At 45.3% G+C, this 26,034-nt stretch overlaps 2 protein-coding genes across 2 annotated transcripts in view; both read left to right on the forward strand.

Annotated features, from left to right (window-relative positions):
- Positions 1-26,034, forward strand: part of LOC136626716 (zinc finger protein 27-like) — a 659,137-nt gene that overhangs the window by 383,750 nt on the left and 249,353 nt on the right. The gene's annotated exons all lie outside the window — the stretch shown is intronic.
- Positions 13,641-25,784, forward strand: LOC136624379 (oocyte zinc finger protein XlCOF22-like). The gene is made up of 6 exons (XM_066598346.1): positions 13,641-13,769; positions 14,150-14,329; positions 14,419-14,542; positions 14,625-14,689; positions 15,060-15,162; positions 24,361-25,784. The coding sequence occupies exons 1-6, from the start codon at positions 13,692-13,694 to the stop codon at positions 25,443-25,445; spliced, it is 1,635 nt and encodes a 544-aa protein (XP_066454443.1). The 5' UTR covers positions 13,641-13,691; the 3' UTR covers positions 25,446-25,784.

A 26,034-nucleotide genomic window follows, 5' to 3' on the forward strand; every position in this document is an offset into this window, starting at 1 on the left:
CCACACCCTCACCTCCACTGTCCTCCATCCCATCCAGCAATGTCTCTCAGCGCAGCGTTCAGCTGTCGCTAACACAAGCGTTGGAGTGAAAGCGCAAATATGCCGCCACGCACCCACGCGCACAAGCTTTAAACGCGCACATTGCCAAATTAATCAGCCTACAGATGCTGCCGTACAGGCTTGTGGAAACGGAGGCTTTCAAAAACATGATGGCGACGGCGGTCCAGCACTACTCGGTCCCCAGTCGCCACTATTTTTCCCGGTGTGCCGTCCCAGCCCTACACCAGCAGGTCTCCCGCAACATTAATCGTTCCCTCACCAATGCGGTTATTGGGAAGGTCCACTTAACCACGGACACGTGGACAAGTACTGGCGGGCAGGGCCACTATATCTCCCTGCCGGCAGATTGGTTGAATTTGGTGAAGGATGGGACCGCTCATGTCCTACCCACACCCAGAATAGCAAGTCCTACCTCGGTGCTGGTATCTGCTGCGTTTTATGCCACCTCCTTTAAACCCTCCCCCTCCTCCTATGCAACCTCTACCTCTCAATGAAGAAGTGTGAGCAGCACATCGCCAGCAGTCGGTATTGCGCGGCAGCACAGTGGTGGGCAAGAGTCAGCAGGCCGTGCTGAAACTGATCAGCTTAGGTGACAAGAGGCACACGGCCCCCGAACTGTTGCAGGGTCTGACAGAGCAGACCGACCTCTGGCTTTCGCTGCTGAGCCTCTAACCGGGCATGGTCGTGTGTGACAACGGCCATAACCAAGTGGCCGCTCGGCAGCCTCACACACGTGCCATGCCTGGCCCACATCTTTAATTTGGTGGTTTAGCGGATTCTGAAAAACTACCCGATCTGCTCGGCAAGGTGCGCCGCGTCTGTGCACATTTCCGCATGTCCACCACGGACGCTGCCACCCTGAGGACCCTGCAACATCAGTTTCAGCTGCCACATCACCGACTGCTGTGCGACGTCCCCTCGCGGTGGAATTCTATGCTTCTCATGTTGGCCAGGCTGTATGAGCAGCGTAGAGCAATAGTGGAATACCAACTCCAACATGGGAGGCGTAGTGGTAGTCTCCTCAATTCTTTACCAAGGAGTGGGCCTGGATAGCAGATATCTGCCAGGTCCTTGGAAACTTTGAGGAGTCTACCCAGATGGTGAGCGGCGATGCTGCAATCATTAGTGTTACCATCCCGCTGCTTTGCCTGCTGAGAAGTTGGCTCCAAAGTGTAAAGTCCGACGCTTTGCGGTTGGAACAGGAGACGGGGGATGACAGTATATCGCTTGATAGCCAGATCACCCTCATGTCTATATCTCAGAGCCTTTTGGAGGAGGAGGGGGAGGAGCAGGAGCAGGAGGGGGAAGAGACAGCTGGGCACACTGCAGAGGGTACCCATGCTGCTTGCCTCTCATCTGTTCAGCGTTTATGGGCTGTGGAGGAGGAGAAAAATCCTGAAAGTCATATTCCTAGTGAGGACAGCGATGTGTTGCGTACTGGTACCCTGGCACACACGGCTGACTTCATCTTAGGATGCCTTTCTTGTGACCCTCGCGTTAGACACATTCTGGCCAACATGGATTACTGGGCATACATCCTTCTTGACCTACGGTATGAGAACCTTTCCACTCATTCCCGAAGAGGAAAGGGGTACAAGAGTGATGCAATACCACAGGGCCCTGGTGGAAAAAGTGATGCTAAACCTCCCATCTGACAGCGCTAGTAGCAGAAGACGCAGTTATGAGGGCCAAGTAGCAGGGGAGGCGGGGAGATCAGGCAGCAAGTCCAGCGCAAGCAGGGGAACACTCTCCAAGGCTGTTGCCAGCTTTATGGCTCCCCAGCAAGACTGTGTCACCACTCCCCAGTCAAGGCTGAGTCGGAGGCAGCACTGTAAAAAGATGGGAATACGTAGCCGATCGTACCACCGTCCTCCGTGATGCCTCTGCTCCATACAACTATTGGGTGTCAAAGCTGGACACGTGGCACAAACTTGTGCTGTACACCCCGGGGGTGCTGCCTTGCCCTGCCGCTAGTGTCTTGTCAGAGAGGGTGTTTAGTGCAGCTGGGGGAATCATCGCCGATAAGCGTACCCGCCTGTCAACTGCCAGTGCCAACATGCTTACACTCATAAAGATTAACAAAGCCTGGATTTCCCCAGACTTCTCTTCTCCACCGGCGGAGAGCAGTGGAATCTAAAGATTCTTTTTGCTGCAACCGGAAAAAAAGCATTCTCTATCACTGGAAAAAAGGGGGAATTAGCTTTATCAATGACTCTCAGATATTATTACTCCTCCTCCTAAAACAGCATGTCATCACGCTGAACTGCCAATTTTTTCGCAGCCCAAAAAGCTCTGCTTACAATTTTTTTTAAAGTTTTCAAAGTTTCAAAACTACTGATACTTTAACAGAAACCAATTTTTTCACAGGGCTGCCTGCAGATTGTTACAAATTATGCAACAGCGAGCTGTATCTTTAAAAAATCTTTATGGGTTTCACCTGCGCTCTCGGTTAAGCAATTTTTCAGGGGTACACTTCTACTCTTGGTACACTAATTTTTCTGGCCCTCACCTATAATGTTATCTAACAAATTTTTTCTGCCTTCGCCTACACTCATGGTACACCAATGTTTCACCTATACTCTTGCTACAGAAATGTTACTGGGGTCCGCCTCTACTTTTACAATAGAAATGTTACTGGGGTCTGCCTATACTTTTGCTACAGAAATGTTACAGGGGTCTGCCTATAGGTTTACTACAGAAATGTTACTGGGGTCTGCCTATACTTCTGCTACAGAACTGTTACAGGGGTCTGCCTATACTTTTACTACAGAAATGTTACTGGGGTCTGCCTTCAGTGCTGCTACAGAAATGTTACATGGGTCTGCCCATACTTTTACTACAGAAATGTTACTGGGGTCTGCCTATACTTCTGCTACAGAAATGTTACAGGGGTCTGCCTATACTTTTACTACAGAAATGTTACTGAAGTCCGCCTCTACTTTTACTAGAGAAATGTTACAGGGGTCTGCCTATACCTTTGCTACAGGAATGTTACTGGGGTCTGCCTATACTTCTGCTACAGAAATGTTACAGGGGTCTGCCTATACGTTTGCTACAGAATTGTTACTGGGGTCTGCCTATACGTCTGCTACAATGAAGAAAACGATGGAGGCAGCAGTAGTGGTGCAGAAAAGTGAGGGTTTATTCCTCCCAACACAGAAAGAACAACGTTTCGACTCCTTCTTATCTGAGTCTTTGTCAAAGACTTCAAGCCCACCTTGAATTTTGTTTAAGAATTTTATTTGGGCAGATTTCGGAGCGTAGATATTCAGCAGAGTAAAAGAGGTCGCGTTTATCAGACATGATAAAATGATAAATCTGCCTTTCTGATCTATTTCTTGGAACTTAACTTTGAGATAAATTGAATCTCTAAATGCTACCAGGACTCCCGGTTGTTTTTTTAACGGAGCATGCTGAGAACATTATGGGAAATTTTTTATGTGTAAAAGTTGGGCATTTGAAGGCCATGAAGTAGGTTTCCTGAATACATATAATGTCAGCATTAGCACTCACAGCATCTTTCCCAAAGAGGCTCTTTGAAGGGAGAGTTCAGCCTATTTGCATTAAAAGAGTAAATATTTACTGCCATAACAAAAGTGTAGGAAATGCAATTATGAATGTGGACATAAGTATGAATCTTCTAAAGCTGAAAGGGCAGAACAACAAAAACACTTTAACACATTGAACATAGTAACCAATAAGATTAAAGGAATTTAAGGATTCACAGGGCTGGTGATAGGTAGGAGGAACAAAACCTAAAACAAGGCATAGGGCTTGTGTAGAACATGGGAGGGAGCAAAAAGTTTGCCTGATGGGAGTGAGAGTGCACCCCCCAATATTGTGAAGCAGAAAGTAAAAAGTACCTTAACGGGATCTTTTTTTAGTATAGAAAAAAAGCAATTTGTATAGGGTGCGTGCTGCCGCATCGACCGGAATGTCTTCCACAAAGCCAAAGAGACAGACCATAGGATGTATAATATGTGGTGCTCCCAGATGCGTCTCCATGAACTCAAGAAAATCCCTTCAATAAGCTTGTAAAACTCAGAACATATGCATATTTGTGCCTGCATCCATCAAGCACCTTGGGCAGTCTGAACTAGGAGATAAGCCCATAGCGTTTAGATGGCTAGGAGTAAAATAAACTCTATAAAGGAACTTGATTTGTATTAGACTGTCTCTAGTACTTACTAAGGGAGGCCCAGAGCCTGCCAAAAGGCCTCTCCGGTCATCCGAGTCCAGGCCGGCTATATCTAAGCCCCATTTTACAAGAGCCCTGTCTCCCAGTGAAGCAAGGCTACGTGTCAGCTGTCTATAGAAACAGGAGAGCAGCTTCAGGATATTAGCCATCTGTGCCAACTCCTCCAGCCGAGTCTAAACAAGGGAGATACTGAGGCCCTCAAATTGGGCTCTGAGGTTGTGACGAAGTTGAAAATACCTAAAAAGGGAGCTAATAGGGAGGATAAAGCACGTATGCAATCGTAAAAAGGTACAGAAGACGCAACATTCACCAACAACTGAGAGGGCAGTGATCCCATGGCATCTCCAGAAGACTATACCAGGCATACATTGCAAGTGTGCGAGGTTGGGGTTACACTATAGAGGGGTATGTGAAGACAATTTAGTTGTCTCATCAAGTTTCAAATGAAGGGCAGTGTTAGTTGGGCCCCTTGGTAATAAGTCTCTCAAACTTTGTTCTGAGCTCACCACTCTGCGCTCAAGTCCCACCACTGGATTAGAGTTGGTAGATGACAATCACCACCCCACACATATCAATTGACTAGCCAGGTAGTAACAGTAGAAATGGGGAAGGGCCAACCCCCCCTCCATCTGTGGGCAGGCAGAGAGTTTCCAACTTTATTCTTGGAGTGGAGCCCCGCCATAATATACAAAGTAATATTTTTATGGAGAACTGTAAAGAATCTTTTAGGCATCAGAATAGGGGCGTTCTGAAATATGTACAAAAATGTGGGCAATAACTTTATTTTATTTAGTTTTATACGGCCAACTAGGGTCAACAGGAGGGAAGCCCATCGTGTTGCCATGTCTCTTGTTCAGTCCAAAGTGGAGCAGGATTATCTGTGTAAAAATAGTAGATCTCCGCACCACTATTCTCAAATAGGTGACGCTATCTGTCCACTCCAGGGGGGGCAGGGAGGGCTAGTGATGCCGCAGGGGAATCGACCGCCAACAGCCCAGTTTTATCCCAGTTAACACTTACTCTGGAGTACTCTCCGTAAATGTTAAAAAATGATAGCACTGAGGCTAAACAGGATTCTGGGTCGTGCAGAAAGAGAAGAGTATCATCTGCGTAGAATGCCACCCCCTCTTCATGAGTTCTCAATCGGAACCCCTTGACCGCCATTGACACTCGAATCCTTATTGCAAGTGGCTCAATCGCAATAGCGAAGACAGCTGGGGACAGAGCACAGGCCTGACACATCCCTTTACCAGGGAAAACTGCTTAGACATAGGAGTGGTACCCACTTAATAAAGGCTGTCCCAAAATGAGCCATTACTTCCCACAGATATATCTACTCCACCGAGTCAAAGGCCTTAACCTGATCAATAAAGCCCAAGGTACACTTCCCTCAGTTGGAATGCGACAGCGCGAGGTTAGTGAAAAGTCTTCTGACATTTGTGTGCAATATGCGAGTTGCAGATCCAATATGTCATAGGTGGATGTGACAGAACTTTAATAGCTAGAGACCTAAGCTGGTTAGAAAATGCCTCAATGAGATCCATAGGAAAAGCAAGGCAAAAAATAACCCCACTGAGAAAAAAAAGAGAAAGAAATAAACAGCAACCTAACTAAAAGATGCACAGCAAACTCTAGGAGGACTTGACAGCTCATGCCCAAATGAAACTACTGCTAGGTGTGGTTTCTTTTTTTGGTCTACTTAATAAAACCTCTGTCACAGATGGGGGTATCTAAGGAAAATACCAACATGCAAGTATATGGATGCAGATAGTAGCAGACAAGCCCTGAACAAAGTACGAAAACTAGCAACTTGTATAAGAGCAGAGGAGGGGCCTCAAGACCAGCGTTTTAGCATTTTGCATCCCAAAAAACAGAATAAAAGTGATAAAAAAACATATGTACCTCAAAATGGTACCAATAAAAGCTACAGCTCGTCTCGCAAAAAATAAGCCCTCACAGAGCACAGTCCATGGAAAAATAAAAAAAGTTAGAGGACTTTAAGTGCACTGAGTTTAGAAAAAAATTATAATTTAAAACAAAATGGCTTTTATTATGGAAAAGTGGAAAAACCTAAACAAAATATAACAATTTGGTATCGTTGTAACCGTACCGACCCACAGAAAAAAACGTAGTGTGTCATTTATGCTGCATAATTAACGCTCTAAAAAAAAAACCAAAAATCTATGGCAGAATTTATGCATTTTCTGTCCCTACGATCATAAAAAAAATAATAAACGTTTTACAATATAGCCTATGTACCCAAAAATGGTACAATTAAAAACTACAGTTCGCCACACAAAAAACAAGCCCTTATACAGCCGCGTCAACGGAAAAATAAAAAAGTTATGGCTGTTGAGAAATGGAGATGAAAAAATACCAATTATCGTTTGGTTCTCAACGACAAAATAGGCCGCGTCCTTAAGGGGTTAATGGGTAATGCTTTCCTTGATTTTAAAAGGTCCAATGAAACGAGGACCCAGTTTGGAAGTTGGTTGCTTAAGCGTCATGCTTTTATTAGACAACTGACGCAATCTTCCACTTGATAACTAAACCCCTTTGACTGATTATTAACCTTCTGTAAGTCTTTACGGTTTCTTTTAAGATTTCTTTGGACTTTTTCCCAAACCGCCTCTAGGCTGGATGAAAATTAAATTAATTTTCTTAAGGCCTCTTAGATTTAGAATATGAACCAAAACATGGGTGGAAACCATAATTACAAAGAAAAGAAGATGTTCCCGTCGACTCAAGTGATCTGTTGTTCAAAGCAAATTCTGCTAGAGGTAAATACCCCAATCAGCCCTCCTTATTTATAATAAAATACTGGAGGTACCTGTACAAGATTCTGGTTACACCGTTCCATCTGACCATTTGTTTCTAAATGATAAGCAAAAGACAAAGACATCTGTACTGCAACAAGCAACACACAAAGAACCAGAACCTAGATACAGGCTGCACACCCTGGTTGGAGACCATATTAGATGCTATCCCGTGTAACCTAACATGAGCTATGAACAATTTAGCCAAAGTTTTCAAGTTAGAAAGACTAGGCAGAGCAATAAAATTACACATTTTAGGCTGTATGAAAAACCATTCTTAAGGCCCCTTAGACATAGATTTAGAAAATGAACCAAAACGGGTGGAAACCATAATTACAAAGAAAAGAAGATGTTTCCATCGACTCTAATGATCTGTTGTTCAAAGCAAATTCTGCTAGAGGTAAATACCCCAATCAGCCCTCCTTATTTATCATTACCAAAATATCGCAGGTACCTCTACAAGATTGGTTACACCTTTTCGTCTGACTATTTGTTTCTGAATGTTAAGCAGAAGACAAGGACAGCTGTACTACACACAAAGAACCAGAACCTAGATACAAACTGCACACCCTGGTTGGAGACCATATTAGATGGTACCCCGTGTAACCTAACGTGAGCTATGAACAATTTAGCAAATGTTTTCAAAATAGGAAGACCAGGCAAAGCAATAAAATTACACATCTTGCTGAATCAATCACCCACCACCCAAATAACAGCATTTCCTTCTCAGAGGAAGGCAAGTCAGTGATGAAATCCATGGACAGATGGGTCCAAAGTTTCTCAATAACAGGGAGGCGCAACAACTTCCCGGCAGGGAGACTCCAAGCCAATTTGCTTCTAGCACAAACTCCACAAGTGGAAACATAAATAAAAACATTTGGTGTTAAAGATGGCCACTAAATGATTCTAGTTACCAACTTTCAAATATTTATCCCTGAATGCCCTGCCAGAACGGAACTATGCATTTCAGAGAGTACTTGAAGCCTCAAATGTAGTGAAACCAAAATCTTCCCCTCTTGCAGACCTGAAGGAGCCATGTCTTGGGCCTGAAGAATCTGCTCCTCCAGATCCAAGGACACTGCTGACAGCACCACTACTATGGACAGAATAGTTGCCAGGGGTTCATCAGAGTCCATGGGGACAAACTTCCTAGAGGTCTCTATGTGAATACAAAGCTAAAACGAGAAAAGAATAATGACCACCGCACCTACCTTGTTTTTTAGCCAAATATATCAGATTTTTGTGATCCATAAAAATGTCACCTTACACGGAGTCCCTTCAAGGATATGTCGTCACTCCTTGAGTGTTTAATAGCCAACAGCTCTCTGTAACCTATGTCATAAATTTGTTTGGTGGAGATAAACTTCCTCAAAAAGAAAGCATAAGGGCCAAGAGTTTTCAACTTAATAGTGCCTTGAGACAGATCTGCTCCCACCCGACCTCTCAGGCGTCTACCTACACCACAAAAGGTTTGGACGCATCCAGCTGTATAAGAATAGGAGCCGCAGCAAAACACCTTTTACAAGACGATAAAAGTGTGTAACATTTTCAGAAACTATTTAGAATGAAAAGAACATTTATTGGTCATACGCGTGAATGGTTAAACCATTAAAGAAAATCCTTGTATAAAATTTTAGTAACAGTTAGCGAATAGAGATGAGCGAGCATACTCGTCCGAGCTTGATGCTCGTTCGAGTATTAGGGTGCTCGAGATGCTCGTTACTCGAGACGAGCACCACGCGGTACTCGTCTCGATTAAACGAGCACAGACCATTGAATTCAATGGAGCCGGCAATACAGCCGCCTCTATTGAAAGCAATGGGCTGCCAGCGATTGCGGGATGAATTGTTGGGAAGAGCTTAAATATATAAGCCCTTCCCTGCAATTCATCTAGAAATGTGTAAAAATAAAAAATATATATATACTCACCTGGTCCCGGCAAAACGATGTTAGCCCATTGAATTCAATGGAGCCGGCAATACAGCCGACTCCATTGAAAGCAATGGGCTGCCAGCGATCGCGGGATCAATTGTCAGGAAGGGGTTAAATATATAAGCCCTTCCCTGCAATTCATCCAGAAATGTGTAAAAATAAAAAATATATACATACTCACCTGGTCCCGGCAGACGGAGTTCAGCGCGGCAGGCTGCAGTTCTCCTGAACTGCTCTGAACAGCTGTGAGTAGTATTCAGCAGCCGGGGATTTAAAATCCCCGCCTGCTGAATGAGATGCCTCTGATTGGTCACAGCCTGACCAATCAGAGGCATCCCTCACTCACACCCATTCATGAATTCATGAATGGGTGAGTGAGAGCTGCCTCTGATGTGGCAGAGGAGAACGATCTTTACGCTGACAGTGGGGGGGGGGGGGTCTCACTCTTGCCGCTATTGTGGCTTAATAGTGGGACCTGGGAACTTGAGATGCAGCCTAAAATGTAGCTCCTCGCCTGCCCTATTCGTTTCTGTGTCGTTTCCATCATTTTCTTGTGTTTTGCAGATTTTCACAAATGAAAACCTTAGCGAGCATCGGCGATATACAAAAATGCTCGAGTCACCCATTGACTTCAATAGGGTTCGTTACTCGAAACGAACTCTCGAGCATCACTGAAAGTTCGACTCGAGTAACGAGCACCCGAGCATTTTGGTGCTCGCTCATCTCTATTAGCGAACCTCAAGAATCTTTGGAAATCCTTCGAATTCTATGGCTGAACCCAATCCAAAACAGATCGGACTTTATCTGGATCCATCTTGAAACCTCCAGTGGTTATAACATGCAATCTCCTGTATGGCAAAAATTCACTTCTCCCTTTTAGCAAATTGTTTTCGTGAAGTGCTTGTAACACCTAATGAACCTACTAGCACCAAACGTCCAATGAACTCCTGAAGCACTTAGTTAATAAAGGCCTGAAACACTGTGAGATCATTAGTCAGACCAAAAGACACCACCAGTCTCTTTAAATGCCCTTCAAGAATTTTGAAGGCCATTTCTCATTCATCTCCCTCTCTGATTCATATTAAGTTATATGCCCTGTGCAAGTCCAACATAGAGAACCAGCTGGCTCCAATTAACTGGTTAAATAGATTGGAAATGAGTGGTAACGCATAAGGGTTGTGCTTAGTGATCTTGTTAAGTTCTCTGAAATCCAGACTCATTGAAGACCTCAATCTTTCTTCTTCACAAAGGAGAAACCATCTGCAACTGCGGAACCAGATGGACATATGCACCTCTTCTTCAGGCTATCAGCAATATAATGCTTGAGGGTCTGTCTTTCCAGAATGGGCACGTTATACATATGACCCTTGGGTAACTTGAATTCTGGAATACGATCAATAGTACCACCCCCTTCTCTATGAGGTGGTAATTCTTTGGAAAAGACATCAGTAAATTCCATGATAAACTTCAGTAATTCTACCGCTTGGTCCGCGGAAATATTTTCTGCCATCCAGTTATGCTTACAAGAAGTATCCCACTTAACAATGTCCCCTTTTTCCCAATCCGCCACCGGGTTGTGCAACCTCAACCATGGCAATCCCAACACCATCTGTGTAGGGAGAGACTCCAAGACAAAAAAAATTATATTTTCACTATGAAACAATCCAATTTTTAAACAAACGCTATGAACAAAAGATTTTAAACACCTATAAGAGATTCCCAAATGTTTGGCCACATCATAGTGAATCGAATTAATGAAGGCTCCACTATCTAAAAAGAACCGTCACAGGAAAATTATGCCTTGTAAGAAGTATTTCTGCAGGAAGGATAGGGAGGAAGAATGATATCTAAGCAATTTGTGGGCCTAAAGGGAACTTCCCCTTAACCTCCAGGCCAGCTAATTTTCTGACTGAGATCCCTGGAGAGGACACAACTGAAGAAAATGTCCAGTTTGGCAGCAGAAGAAGCAGTGACCTCTGACCCCTCATTTTGACCTTCTCTCAGCTCCACTGGACAATGAAACCAATTGCATAGGTTAAGTGGACTCCCCGGATGTGGCCAAAAATTGCTCACTAGTCCTCTCTAACTTGTCGACCAATCCGTATGGCTAATGACATAGCTTCATCCAGAATTCTAGGGGTGGGAAAAAAAACTAGCAGAACTATAATCTTATTATATAATGCAAAACAAAATTGGCTCCGTAGCGCTGGGTCATTACCTTGAGTCTCGTTTGGCCACCGACGATATTCAGTGCAAAAATCCCCAATGTTTTACGTCTGACACTGTAGTAAATTTAACTCTCAGCCAGAAATATCCTATCGGGGTCATCGTGATCAACCCCAAAGCAGCAAGAAAATTCTTCACAGATGATAAAGCCTCAGAAGTGGGTGGCAATGAAAAGGCCCAGACCTGAGGGTCTCCCTGCAGCCTAGAGATAACATCCCCCACACTCTGAGACTCATCAGCCGAGGAGATGGGGTGCAATGTGTAGTACAACTTGGAGGATTCTCTGAAATCAACGAACTCCCACCTATTACCGATTTGGCAAGTGTGGCTTAGACTCCTTCAGTGGTTAGATAATGCCCCAATGGCATCCATAGGAAAAGCAAGGCAAAAATAACCCCAGCGAGAAAATATAAAGGCTGCTTATCATGTCACATTCACAAGGGAATCCTCACCGAGGACCGACACAAGGCTGTGTCACCACCGGACAACGGAAAACACAAGACAAGAGGGAAAACTGACCCTGCTGCTAATTGGGAAAGGTCCCTGCCTAAAAGCAGACTACCGCTCTGATAAGGCCAAGTAAATTCCTCTCAGCGGCTACCTGGAAATACCAACATGCATCTATATGGGTGCCGACAGCAGCAGGAAACCCCTCACAGAGTGTCACCAGCAACCTGCATAGGAGCCGAGCGACCAGTCAGCCTCCACATCGTGGCTAACAAACCTCCACACCGTCATGGCCAACAAGCTGCAATATATACATTATATAGACATATAGTCCCCCACATATATATTACACGCACGCTGGGCTCCGCTCCTCCGTCTCGCACACACTCGGCTCTGCTCCTCCGTTTCTCACACACACACGGCTCCGCTCCTCCGTCTCACATGCTCAGCTCCGCTCCTCCGTCTCACACACACTCAGCTCCCCCGTCTCGCACATGCTCGGCTCCGCTCCTCCGTCTCACACACGCTCGGCTCTGCTCCTCCATTTCACACACGCTCGGCTCCGTTCCTCCATCTCACACACTCGGCTCCGTTCCTCCATCTCACACGCTCGGTTCCGCTCCTCCATCTCACACGCTCGGCTCTGCTCCTCTATCTCACACGCTCGGCTCTGCTCCATCCGCTCTCTGAATACATCCTGATGGGACACATAAACTGCAGGTCACACAGCAGAGTCCTGCATCCACTGAGCGGAGAGACCTGGTCATGTGACCCCTTGTCTCCTCCTACACACTGATCACATGACAGTGACATCATCACAGGTCCTGTAAGCACAGAACAACCGCACGGCTCCTGTCCAGCTGCAGGTGGAGGTATGTGGGGTCACAGCTTCCCCTTGTGGAGAAACAGGGGAGGTGCAGGAGATTAGCGGCCATGTAACGCTCCTCTGGGGAGTCTGGGATGTACATAGGAGATGGTACAAGGCCTCTGCAGCGCCCCCTATTGGCAGGCCTGTAACATGACTGGTAATAGAAGCCTCCGGAAGGCAGAGAACATCTCCAGCTACAATCAGGATTATTCGGCCTCCACTACAAATTCGCTTTCTACAATCCGTACAAAATCCCCCCAGAAGGATATAAATAAGTGACACAACTGATAGAACGAGCGCTTTCCCCAAATCCCCACAAAATGACCCTTTTTCTGCCTCCTGCGGCCCCAGAATCCCCCATGAGGTCTTTAGTCCTGGGAGCCCCTTCTGCTGAGCGGCTGCAGACGGACAGCAGCTTCTGCCGGCGCTCCGGAGGAGTCTTACCCCGCTCCTCGCGGCCGCCGGCTCACTGATGCTCTGGGGTTTGGGAGGTGCAGCCGCCGTCTCGTCGCTCCAGAATCTTCCGTCTTCTGAAACCAGTAAATCCCCCAGAACTTCTCGGCTCGCAGCTCCCGGCTGGATGTGCTGTTTGTAGCATTTAGCGGGAAGCGCTGGACACGTTTTGGCCGCCCGATCCTTCTTCAGCGGCCGGACTCCTACAAATCACTGGGGAAGAAATAGCGGATAACATGTTGTATCTTCATAGCGTCATAAATCCCCCTGGTTAACCCCTTCCTGCTCCGGGGCTTATATGTACATGCTGAGTGATGTTCTCACCCCGCTGGCCTCCCGCTGCAGCAGCAGGGATCAGTGAGAACATCAATGCCCGCAGTTCACCCCTTACATGATGCAATCAATGTTGATCGCAGCATGTGAAAGCCCCCCATGGGAGAACCATGTAAACAAAAAAAAAATTGCTTATGTAAAATAATGGTTCTTTTCATGTGTGATTTTTGTTCATCTCACAACTCACAGAAATCATCCTGAAAATCACCGGTGTGAATACACCCTTATTTATAGCCATCCTTGAATCCCCTATAATCCAGAGATTTGGGGTGGCTTACATGGTCTCGTCTTCTCTCCATTCAGGATCCTCGGCTGATATCTTCTATATCAGATAATATTCCTGATTGACCCGATAAGGATGGATAGGAAGAGGGACAAGATGGCGGAGGGTATATTCACCCTCACCCTAGAGATACTCTTCCGGCTTACAGGAGAGGTGAGAGATTCTGGGGATGACGTCACGTTCCATCATTCTTATCTATGTCAGTCTCTGGTCACATCTATGGCAGAGGATTTACTGCCGATTCATCATAAATGCCGGGAAAGTAATAGAGCCAGTTGTTCTGGTAGAATGACGGAAACCCAACAGATCTACTATAAGGCAATTAGAGGTTGTTGGGGGTCATTATTGTCTGTCATCTAACAGAACCAAAACTCTGATCATTTTGTTCTTCTGCTTCTGTGACTGAGTAGAACAACGGAGAGGATGAACACAGATGTGAGAAGAATCCTAAGAACTGTTGGCCATAACTGGAGACATGAAGGACTCTTGGAATGTCTGCAGTGATATTTATGGATGTATCTCCCCATAAACAGGATTACACGGTAGTGAAGAAGACTTCTAGTGATGGCTGTCAGGCCCCGGTGTCTGATGGATGGGGAAGACCCCTGAGCCCAATCACAGGGCCTCCACCTCATCCCCTGATACTGGAGGAGATCAATGAGCAGAAGATCCTAGAACTCACCAACAAGATGATTGAGCTGCTGACTGGAGAGGTGACGCTGCTGGGAATGCTGGGACATTATACAGTAACGCTATGGTGGTATAACGTGTCTGGGTGATGACAGTATCATTGTGTTGTCAGGTTCCTATAAGGTGTCAGGACGTCACTGTCTATTTCTCCATGGAGGAGTGGGAGTATTTAGAAGGACACAAGGATCTGTACAAGGACGTCATGATGGAGGACCACCAGCCTCACCCATCAGCAGGTAATAGACGGGACTAAATCCACACGGCCTTTATTATTTGTATGTAGAGAATGAATTCAGTGGCTGTCTGTGTTTTCTGCAGGTAGATCAAGTAAGAGAACAGCAGCGGAGAGATGTCCACGGCCTCTTCTTCCACAGGATGATCAGGTAGATGGAGAGAAGGTCTCATGAAATCTCCCCTCTGGTCTGTAGGATGGCTGGGAAGGTATTGTGTTCAGTCTTATTATATGGGTGATACTTGTGTAATGAGAAAGCTGGAGATGGCAGGATTACAGCCGACCGCAGACATTAGATCTCCACATCTTATCACTATTTTCTGGTTCTGGAGACTTCTGTTTGGAATAAAGAAGCAACAGGTTGGAGTTATACAGGAGACCTGCAGCTATTTGGCCCAGATCACTACTGCTGGCATGTCATTCCGGCTCCTCATACTAATTAATGACCTTTTCTGGCCATATAAAACCTTCCACACGACTACTCCAACTGTGTGATGACTTTTACAATATTTATTTCACAGCTGGTGAATCCGGATGAAGATCTGATCCCTATTGATGCTACAGAGACACATGTGAGGGGGGATCAGCCGTGTAAGGAGGGGATCCCTACAGATGACCCCCCAGGTGAGACTGCATGTAGAGAAGAGTCTGTGTTGTCGGGGTTTCAGCTGTATATTCCCTTATTCAGCCAAAGACAATGTTCCGCATTGTTTTCATTATTCGCTACTCAAAAAAATTAAGGGAACATTTAAATCACATGAAGTATAAAACTATCAGTCCGGCACATGGAGACTCCAGATACCGTGTTTCCCGAAAATAAGGCACTGTGCCCCAAAAAGCGCACGCGCACAGTGTCTTGAGGAGCAGTATGCGCTGACATTACAACTACAGTTTCCTCAAATGATACACCATATATGTGTGTATGTATGTGTATAACATATATTTATATATATATATATATATATATATATCACATGTCACAGGATCAGAAAATATGTATACGGGGCAAACAACTTCTTTAGAATAGAATAACTGAAAAACAGTGCATGCAATTTCATCAGTCAATATAGAACAAATATCTAATAATAGTATATGCCAACATTGTGTGTTAAAAGAATAAACAATTCCAAAAAATTAAAAAAATAAATAAGTCCTGCATCAATAAATATACAAAAGGTCAGATCTGACATTGAGGCCTTCTGGAGTCTGAGTACGAAGGGTCAGTATCCTGAAGGCCTCTCTCTTTAAGACTTGGCATTGATCAGTACCTAATTTTCTGCAGTTATTGACCCTTTCTATACCATAAAAAGAAAAAAATCTACATTGCATGCATCAGCATTTTGGCTGACTAGGACCAGTAGTGCGCACAAATTTTTTCTCCAGCATCCCGGCTGTATACTGCTCACTTTTACCGGTTTTATAGAGTACTGCCAGTGTTGTACACAGAGTAGATAGGAAGTAACAAAACTCCTATCATTCCTCTAGTTTTTTTGTGCCTGCTGAAAGCATACGCTATATACCAGTGTCTGGGTGGTGGGAATCTCCGCTATCTAACAATTGTACACAAACCTGAAATATTTTTTGGTCCTGCTGAGAGTGTACGGTATATACCAGTGTCTGGACTGTGAATCTATCTAACAACGGTATACACACCTGAAAATTTTTTTGGCCCTGCTGAAAGCCTACGGTATATACCAGTGTCTGGGTGCTATTAATCTCCGCTATCTAAAAACAGTATACACTGTTTTACATTTTTTTTGGCCTTCTGAAAGCATACGGTATATACCAGTGTCTGGGTGGTGGGAATCTCCGCTATCTAACAACAGTATACACACGTGAAATATTTTTTGGGCCTGCTGATAGCCTACGGTATATAACAGTGTCTTGGTGGTGGGAATCTCCACCATCTAACAACAGTATACACTGTTTATTGTGTCTATTGTGGCCTATAAGCGTACGCAAAATAACTTGCATTTTGCATAGCATTTAGTCCAAGTGCATTATCCAACATGATGAAGACTAGGGGTAAGGGTCGATATCGAGGACGTGGACATGGGCGTCCGAATTAGGGTGTGGGCAGAGGCCGAGGTCCTGGGCCGGGTGATACAGTGCCTGCTGCATAGGGATTAGTAGAGCGCCGCGTATCTCCGCTCCCCAGCTTCATCTCACATTTTGCAGGTCCAGGTGGTAGACCATTATTAAAAGCACAACAGTGCTATCAGGTGCTGACGTGGATAGCAGGTAACTCGTCCAGTAATTTATCCAACACCCAGTATTTCACGCAGTCCACTCATGCTGGCCAAGGGACTGGGCCTCTGAATCCTCAGGCTGCTCCTTCCTCCTAGCCTGGTCACTCCAGGAAAAGGAGAATTTCTGAACAGGCATACACCCAGGAACTGTTCTCGGGTCCCTGCCCTGAGTCAGAAAAAATGGTTCATCAGCCACCTGAGTAGATTGTTGTGACCGATGCCCAAACTTTGGACCTTTCACAGACTCAGGGTGATGAGGCTGGGCACTTCCAAGTAGTGTCTCAAGAGCTATTTGTGGATGATAATGATGAGACACAGTTGTCTGTCAGTGAGGTTGCTGTTAGGGCTAGAGATGAGCGAGCGTACTCTGATAAGCACTACTCGCTCGAGTAATTGGCTTTATCCGAGTATCGCTGTGCTCGGGGCTAAAGATTCGGGTGCCGGCACGGAGTGGGGAGCTGCAGGGGAGAGCGGGGAGGAACGGAGGTAAGATCTTTCTCTCCTTCTCTCCCGCCCGCTCTCCCCTGCCCCCCGCTGAGACTCACCTGTCAGCCGCATCGGCACCCGAATCTTTAGCCCCGAGCACAGCGATACTCGGATAAAGCCAATTACTCGAGCGAGTAGTGCTTATCCGAGTACGCTCGCTCATCTCTAGTTAGGGCAGTAAGTCTGAGGGAGGAGCAGACAGAGGTTTCAGAGGAAAAGCTGGTGGATGATGAGGTGACTGACCCCACCTGGGTTGCTAACCCTACTGAAGACAGGGCTTCAGAGGCGGAGGCTAGTGCAGCACCAGAACAATTTGGAAGAGGCAGTGGAGTTACTAGAGGGAGAGTCAGGGCCATAGCAAATCCCCCAACTGTTCCCCACAGCACCTCCTCGCGGAAAGCCTCCGTGATGAGGGCTAGGTGTTCAAAGGTCTGGAGGTTTTTTATTGAGAGCGCGAACGACCCACGAACAGTGGTATGCAACCTGTGCGGCACCAATATCAGCAGGGGAGCCACCACTATCAGCCTGGCCACCACCAGCATGCACAGACATATGATGGCTAAGCACCCTACGAAGTGGAACGAAGGCCATTCACCACCTACGGGTCACACAACTGCCTGTGTCACATCCTGGCACAAAGATGCAATCCCCCTCCCTGGACACAGGCACCAGCATCTCCCGGTCTGCACCCACACCCTTACCTCCGCGGCCCTCCACTGCCTCCACCAATGTGTCCCAGCACAGCGTTTAGCTGTCAATAACCCAAGCATTGGAACGCAAGCGGAAATACCCAGCCACCCACCTGCTTGCACAATTCTTAAACGTGAATATTTAAAAATTACTCAGCCTGCAGATGCTGCCATATAGGCTAGTAGAAACGGAGGCTTTCCACAACCTGATGGCAGCGGCGGTCCCTCGGTACTTGGTCCCCAGTCACCACTATTTTTATCGCTGCGCCATCCCCGCCCTACACCAGCACGTGTCATGGAATATAAACCGTGCCCTAACTAACGCGGTTACTGGGAAGGTCCACTTAACCACCGACACGTGGACAAGTGCTGGCGGGCAGGGACCCTACATCTCCCTGACAACATACTGGGCTAACTTGCTGGAGGCTAGGACCAAGTCTGACCCTGGGTCCGCTCATGTGCTACCTACACCAAGGATTGCGGGTCCTACCTCGGTCATGGCTTCTCTGGCTTATTATGTCAACTCCTCCAACCACCCCCTTCTCCTTAACCTCTCAATTACCATGTGTGAGCACGTTGCCTTCAGTCGGTAGCTCGAGGCGCTGCAGCGCTGACATGAAGAAGCATCAGCAGGCTGTGCTGAAACTCCTGAGCTGCTACAGGGTTTGACGGAGCAGGCAGATCTGTGGCTTTCGCCGATGAACCTCCAGCCAGGCATGGTCATGTGTGACAATGGGTGTAACCTGGTGTCTGCTCTGCAGCTTGGCAGAGTAACACATGTGCCATGCCTGGCCCACGTGTTCAATCTAGCGGTTCAGCACTTTCTTAAAAGCTATCCCAATTTGTCGGAGCTGCTCAGCAAGGTGTGTCGCGTGTGCGCACATTTCAGAAAATCCACCACAGATGCTGCCACCCTCAGGACACTGCAACATTGCTTCCAGCTTCCAGTGCACCGGCTGTTGTGCGATGTGCCTACGCACCTCAATTCAACGTTGAACATGTTGGCCAGAGTTTACGAGCACTTTAGAGCCATTGTAGAATAGCAGCTGCAACATGGCCGAAATGGTGAACGGCAATGCGGCCATTATCAGAGTAACCATCCCGCTGCTTTGCCCGCTGAGAAGGCCGCTGCTAAACATTAAGGCCGATGCTTTGCGAATAGAACAGGAGCTGGGGGATGACAATACGTCACTTCATAGCCAGATCACCCTCACGTCTATTTCTCAGCGCATATTGGAGGAGGAAGAGGAGGAGGGGGAAGAGGCTGCTACCCACACTGCAGAGGGTACCCATGCTACTTCCTTCACATCTGTTCAGCGTGTATGGGGCAGCGTGTATGGGCTGAAGAGGAGACTTAGAGTCACCCTCCTAGTGAGGAAAGTGATGTGTTGCGTACTGGGACTCTGGCACACATGGCTGACTTCATGTTAAGCTGCCGTTCCCATGACCCTCGCATTACACACATTCTGGCCAACACTGATTACTGGGTGTTCACTCTTCTCAACCCACAGTATAAGGAGAACCTTTCCACTCTCATTCCCAAAGAGGAAAGGAGTACGAGAGTGATGCAATACCACAAGGCCATGGTGAAAAAGCTAATACTAAAGTTCCCATCTGACAATGCTAGTAGTAGAGAACGTAGCTCAGTGGGCCAACTAGCAGGGGAGACACGGCGAACAGGCAGCATGTCCAGCGCAGGCAGGGGAACACTCTCCAAGGCCTTTGCCAGTTTTATGTCTCCCCAGCCAGACTGTGTCACCACTCCCCAGTCTAGGCAGAGTAGGAAGGAACACTGCAAAAAGATGGTGAGGGAGTACATAGCTGACCATACCAGCATCCTCTGTGATCCCTCTACTCCATACAACTATTGGGTGTCAAAGCTGGACACGTGGCACAAACTTGCCTTAAAAGTGCCGGCCTGCCCTGCCGCTAGCGTCTTATCAGAGAGGGTGTTTAGTGCTGCTGGGGGGATTATCACTGATAAGCGTATCCGCTTGTCAACTGACAGCGCCGACAGGCTTACACTCATTAAGATGAACAAAGCCTGGATTTCTCCTGACTTCTCTTCTCCACCGGTGGAAAGCAGCAGAACATATAGATTCTTTAAGCTGGAAAAGGAGAACCATGCACCCTCTATTACCCCAAAAAGGGGAGAAATAGCATGGGCTATCCTTCTCTGATCTTCCTCCTCCTCCTCCTAAACCAGCATGTCAGCATGCTAAACAACCAATTTCAGGGGCTCGACTATACTCTTGGTACACAAATGTTTCAGGGGCTCGACTATACTCTTGGTACACAAATGTTTCAGGAGCTCGACTATACTCTTGGTACACAAATGTTTCAGGGGTTCGCCTATACTTTTGGTACACAAATGTTTCAGGGGCTCGACTATACTCTTGGTACACAAATGTTTCAGGGGCTCGACTATACTCTTGGTATACAAATGTTTCAGGGGCTCGACTATACTCTTGGTACACAAATGTTTCAGGGGCTCGACTATACTCTTGGTACACAAATGTTTCAGGAGCTCGACTATACTCTTGGTACACAAATGTTTCAGGGGTTCGCCTATACTTTTGGTACACAAATGTTTCAGGGGCTCGACTATACTCTTGATACACAAATGTTTCAGGGGCTCGACTATACTCTTGGTATACAAATGTTTCAGGGGCTCGACTATACTCTTGGTACACAAATGTTTCAGGGGCTTGACTATACTCTTGGTACACAAATGTTTCAGGGGCTCGCCTATACTCTTGGTACACAAATGTTTCAGGGGCTCGCCTATACTCTTGGTACACAAATGTTTCAGGGGCTCGCCTATACTCTTGGTACACAAATGTTTCAGGGGCTCGACTATACTCTTGGTACGCAAATGTTTCAGGGGTTCGACTATACTCTTGGTACGCAAATGTTTCAGGGAGGCACCTATACTCTTGGTACACATTAGGTTTCCCAGCGCGGTGTTCAGATATCTGACACATAGAGAGAATGACTTGTCCTGCTTATGCCACTAAAATTTCTTCATGTCCTGGTAGCAATCAAAACAAGCGTAACTGATTTCATGAGACATTGACCGTTTCACTGTAGACCTGTGATGGCAACTTTTGTGACACCTCCTGCTTCAAACCAATCTTTGATTTTAGAATGGGTTGTTGAATTGTGGAGATGTGTAGAAGTTCTGGCACCTTTATGGTCACGTTTGTGGCTCATGAAATTTTGTGACGGAGGTGGCATGGGATTGGAATTATTGGAACCCAACAGTCCTTTCTAGGACTTCAAATCCTCTCATTGCATGCATCATCAGTTTGGCTGCCTGGGACTAGTAGTGCACACAAAGCATTCGCAAGCATCCCAGCTGTATACTGCATACTGTTACTGCTTCTATACAGTATACTGCTACTGGTGTACACAGACTATATAGGAACTAAGTAAATTGTTAGGGGGGCGACCACCAGGCTCTTGCCCACAATTTGGCTTAATAGTGTGACCTGGGAGCCTCAGATGCATCCATGCATGCTGCCCCTGCTGTTCCCTATCCGTTTCTGTGGTGTTTCCATCACTTTCTGATGTTTTCAAGTGATTCAGACAACATCCCCTATGCGGTCACCTTGAAAAATGCTTGAGTCTCCTATTGACTTCAATGGGGTTCATTACTCGAAACGAGCACCTCAGCTCGCTCATCTCTAGTAATGGCACATATGAAATTTTAAAAAGCCTATCTTTTTTATATTGTATTAATGCTTAAAAATTAAATACCTGTTTTAGAAAAGATGTCTTTCTAACGCTATATTTTACCCGCATTATTTTTAGCATTTTTCCGCTGATAGGACTATGTGAGGGCTCGATTTTTGTAGGGTGACCTGTAGTTTGCATTGGTACCATTTTCGGGAACACATAACTTTTTGATAGCTTTTCTTTCAATGTTTTTCTTGGAGGAACAAAAAATAATACAATTCTTCCACTGCCTATTGTTTTTTTTCTGTTGGAGACCTAAGTAGACGTTTATGGATGTAGTGATACCAATTTTTAGATTTTTTTTTAAATTATGTTTTCAATTTTCATCATTCTAATAAAAGAAACTGTATTTCTTGACCATTGCTTTGGGAGACACAGCTGAAGACCATCGGCATAGCTACTGCCACTAGGAAGTGGACACTAAGGCAAAAAAAGTGTTAGGTCCTCCTACCAGATATACACTTCCTGCAGGAACCAGCTAATCAGTTTTAGTTTAGAGTCCCTGATCTTTACGGTTTATGGCGGTTAAGTGAATACTATCTCTACTGAAGTAAATATCCTCTCCCTTCTCTCTCCCCCCCTCTTTCTTCTGCCCCCACTGCCACTACAACTACTTTCCTTCACTCCACTCCCAAACCCCCTAGGGGACCTCTCTACCTATACCGAGCCCTCTCGTGGATGCTCCTTGGCGTGGCATATTGCTGGGTGGTATGAAGACTTCCCTATGGGAGAAAGTTCCATTTTTTCGATACAGCTTGGGAAATCACTGTGTTGGTCCTGCCAGAGGGAACCAGTGTCCCACGGGGATGCTGGAGGACTCCTTCTCCTTTGTCCTTATCCCAGGTGGCACCGATTTTCATTATCCAGTCGTGACTAGCTGATATTATTTCTGAAGCTACTGATGGGAAGAGTTTTCATCTACCACAAAACAAAGCCAGCCGTGTGTGGTTCTGTACAGAAGAAAAGACTTCAGTTTTGTTTCTTTTAGCCCTCCAAGCTCTGGACATTGGATAACAAAAAACCCTTGCTCTCCTACAAACCGCGCCCGTCCTGGTGTCCCTGACCACTATACTCGAAGTCTGTCTCTACTAAATCATCTGTGTATATGGCTGTCCCCAACCAAGGCATTCAGAGTGGGGGGATGACTTTTCCTATTCGGGGAAAACTAAATCACTCATGCCTCAGACATCTGGATTCGGGAGGGCATCTCTTCGAGCTATGCCATAGAGTTCTCCACACACACTCTCTCCTCTCAGGGTGTAATTGTTCCTGTTTCCCCTTATTGGGTTATATTCCAATCTCTTCATGTTACCCAAGGAAGATGCCACTGTCTGACCTGTTCTGCACCTGAAGAGGTTAAATTAATATGTCAACGTTCAACAGTTCAATGTGGAAACATTGAGATCTGTCATTGCGTCCATGGCACCAGGGGATTTTCTGTCATTCATCGACATTAAAGATACGTATCTTCATATCCCCAATGTCCAGTAAATCAGCGAATCACCCAGTGATGAGTAGGTGGTTTACACAAAAATAGAGAGTGCACTTACTGGAATAACGAGTTTGCAGGCTCCAGTGAGCCTCTAGGTTTGCTTAGAAAGTAAGCAGCCATGCATATAGAGGCTTTATTACTCTATGTTCCATGCTTAAATAAGTAGGCAAATCTGCTTATAAGCCCTCCAAAACGCATTGCACTTCTTTGTGATTCCTGTAGTGTTTGTCCTGTGCATAGAATAAAAACTGGAGATGTTCCTACTCTCCCAGGAAAACTTAAAGGGGTTGTCCCGCGCCGAAACGGGTTTTTTTTTTTTCAACCCCCCCCCCCCCCGGTCGGCGCGAGACAACCCCGATGCAGGGAGGTAAAGAAAGCTTACCGGAGCGCTTACCTTAATCCCCGCGCTCCGGTGACTTCAATACTTACCGCTGAAGATGGCCGCCGGGATCCTCTGTCTCCGTGGACCGCAGCTCTTCTGTGCGGTCCATTGCCGATTCCAGCCTCCTGATTGGCTGGAATCGGCACGTGACGGGGCGGAGCTACACGGAGCCTGCATTCTGCACGAGCGGCTCCATAGAAGACAGGAGAAGACCCGGACTGCGCAAGCGCGGCTAATTTGGCCATCGGAGGGCGAAAATTAGTCGGCACCATGGAGACGAGGACGCCAGCAACGGAGCAGGTAAGTATAAAACTTTTTATAACTTCTGTATGGCTCATAATTAATGCACAATGTATATTACAAAGTGCATTAATATGGCCATACAGAAGTGTATAGACCCACTTGCTGCCGCGGGACAACCCCTTTAATAATGTGTGATACTTTCCTCTTAAAGCTCCTGTGCTCTGTAACCTTATTAGCTGTATGAGCCGTGGATAAGAGCAGCAGCTGAGAGCTCCAGCTCTATGTACTAATTTAACGTCACCACCCAGAAAAAAAACACAAAAAATATGCTTATTTGTTAAAATACTCATTCTATTAGGATGGCTGTCAGTAGATTAGGTGCTACACAAATTATTGTGGCTCCTGTGAGAAAACCCTTTAATGCTTGTATTTTAATACAAGTCTTACAATTTGTATGAACATTTTATATACAAATGCCATGAGCTATTGGTATAGTTGTAATGTTATATTCAAAAAAATTAAAATCCATATTATTCTTGGCAGATGACGACACCAGGAGCTCAGAGGGACATCTGATATTAACAGACTGTAAAGTGGAAGATCCTGATATCATACAAGATGCATGTGAAGAGCCTGCTATTATCCCAGATATACTCTCAGCCCTTCAGAGCAAAAATCTATCCTCTGATCCTTCTAAACGGGTTCCATCTTCTGATTCATTACAGAATGTTAAACAAAATAAAATTTATAGAACAGATGTTGAACATGAAAGAGTTCACACAGGGAAGAAGTCATATTCATGTTCTGATTGTGGAAAATGTTTTAAGCAGAAGTCACATCTTGGTAGACATCAGAGAATTCACACAGGAGAGAAGCCATTTTCATGTTCAGAATGTGGGAAATGCTTTAACAATAAAACAGATCTTGTCACACATCAGATAATTCACACAGGGGAGAAGCCATATTCATGTGATGAATGTGGAAAATGTTTTAGCCGAAAATCACATCTTGGTAGACATCAGAGAATTCACACAGGAGAGAAGCCATTTTCATGTTCTGAATGTGGGAAATGCTTTAAGACAAATACAGATGTTGCTAATCATCAAATGATTCACACAGGTGAGAAGCCATATTCTTGTTATGAATGTGGAAAATGTTTTAACCGAAAATCAATTCTAGTGTTACATCAGAAAATTCACTCAGGAGAGAAGCCATTTTCATGTTCTGAATGTGGGACATGCTTTAACCTAAAATCAAGTCTTGTGTTTCATCAGAAAATTCACACAGGTGAGAAGCCATATTTATGTTCTGAATGCGGGAAATGTTTTAACCGAAAATCAAGTCTAGTGTTACATCACAGAATTCACACAGGAGAGAAGCCATTTTCATGTTCTGAATGTGGGACATGTTTTAATAGAAAATCAAGTCTTGTGCTTCATCAGAAAATTCACACAGGTGAGAAGCCATATTCATGTTATGAATGTGGAAAATGTTTTAACCGAAAATCAATTCTTGTGATACATCAGAGAATTCACACAGGGGAGAAGCCATATTCATGTTCTGAATGCGGGAAATGTTTTACAAATAAAGCAGATCTTGTTAAACATCAGAGAACTCACCGAGGATAGAGAAACTATTTTCATGTTCTGAATGTGGGAAATCTTTTACACATAAATATGTTCTTATAAAACATGACAAAATTCACATGGAGGAGAAGCCATAGTCATGTTTGGAATTTGGGAACTGTTTCAAGTGGAAATCACATCTTGCTGTACATCAGACAGTTTACACAGATGTTAATGAAATAAACAAGACTCCATGTTCTATCCTTTGCGTAGTCATTTTGTGAGCAAGTAGCCATCTTCTGTGTCAATTATTTTGTACTTTTGCTAAAATGTATTGAACCATATAAAGGGACCTCGATGACTACAACATACCAAGGCCCTAGATTGAATGTCTCGTGTCATTGCGCCGTGTTCTCCTTTCTCTCTCTAAACAATTATTGTTTATAATTAAAGTATCTTTCTGTTCGGAGAATTAATCATATAGGATTCTACTGCGTCTTCACTCATTTTTCCTTCAGCAATTTAGATGTTAAATTCCTTATCTTGCATGTTTATGTTTCTTTATTGTTCAATAATTCTTATTGTTATAGTTGCACAACAGGCATCAAAGAAATCAAAATATTCAATCACATCAGCATAAAAAATATTCAAT

Source organism: Eleutherodactylus coqui, chromosome 4, assembly GCF_035609145.1.
Source record: "Eleutherodactylus coqui strain aEleCoq1 chromosome 4, aEleCoq1.hap1, whole genome shotgun sequence".
NCBI classification, from domain to species: domain Eukaryota; kingdom Metazoa; phylum Chordata; class Amphibia; order Anura; family Eleutherodactylidae; genus Eleutherodactylus; species Eleutherodactylus coqui.

Excerpts from the sequence above, each read along its gene's own strand:
- LOC136624379 (XM_066598346.1), top strand. The coding sequence starts at position 13,692 with ATGGATAGGAAGAGGGACAAGATGGCGGAGGGTATATTCACCCTCACC. Across the intron at positions 14,690-15,059 it reads TTCTTCCACAGGATGATCAG|CTGGTGAATCCGGATGAAGA; the intron begins GTAGATGGAGAG and ends TTTATTTCACAG. Across the intron at positions 15,163-24,360 it reads CCCTACAGATGACCCCCCAG|ATGACGACACCAGGAGCTCA; the intron begins GTGAGACTGCAT and ends TATTCTTGGCAG.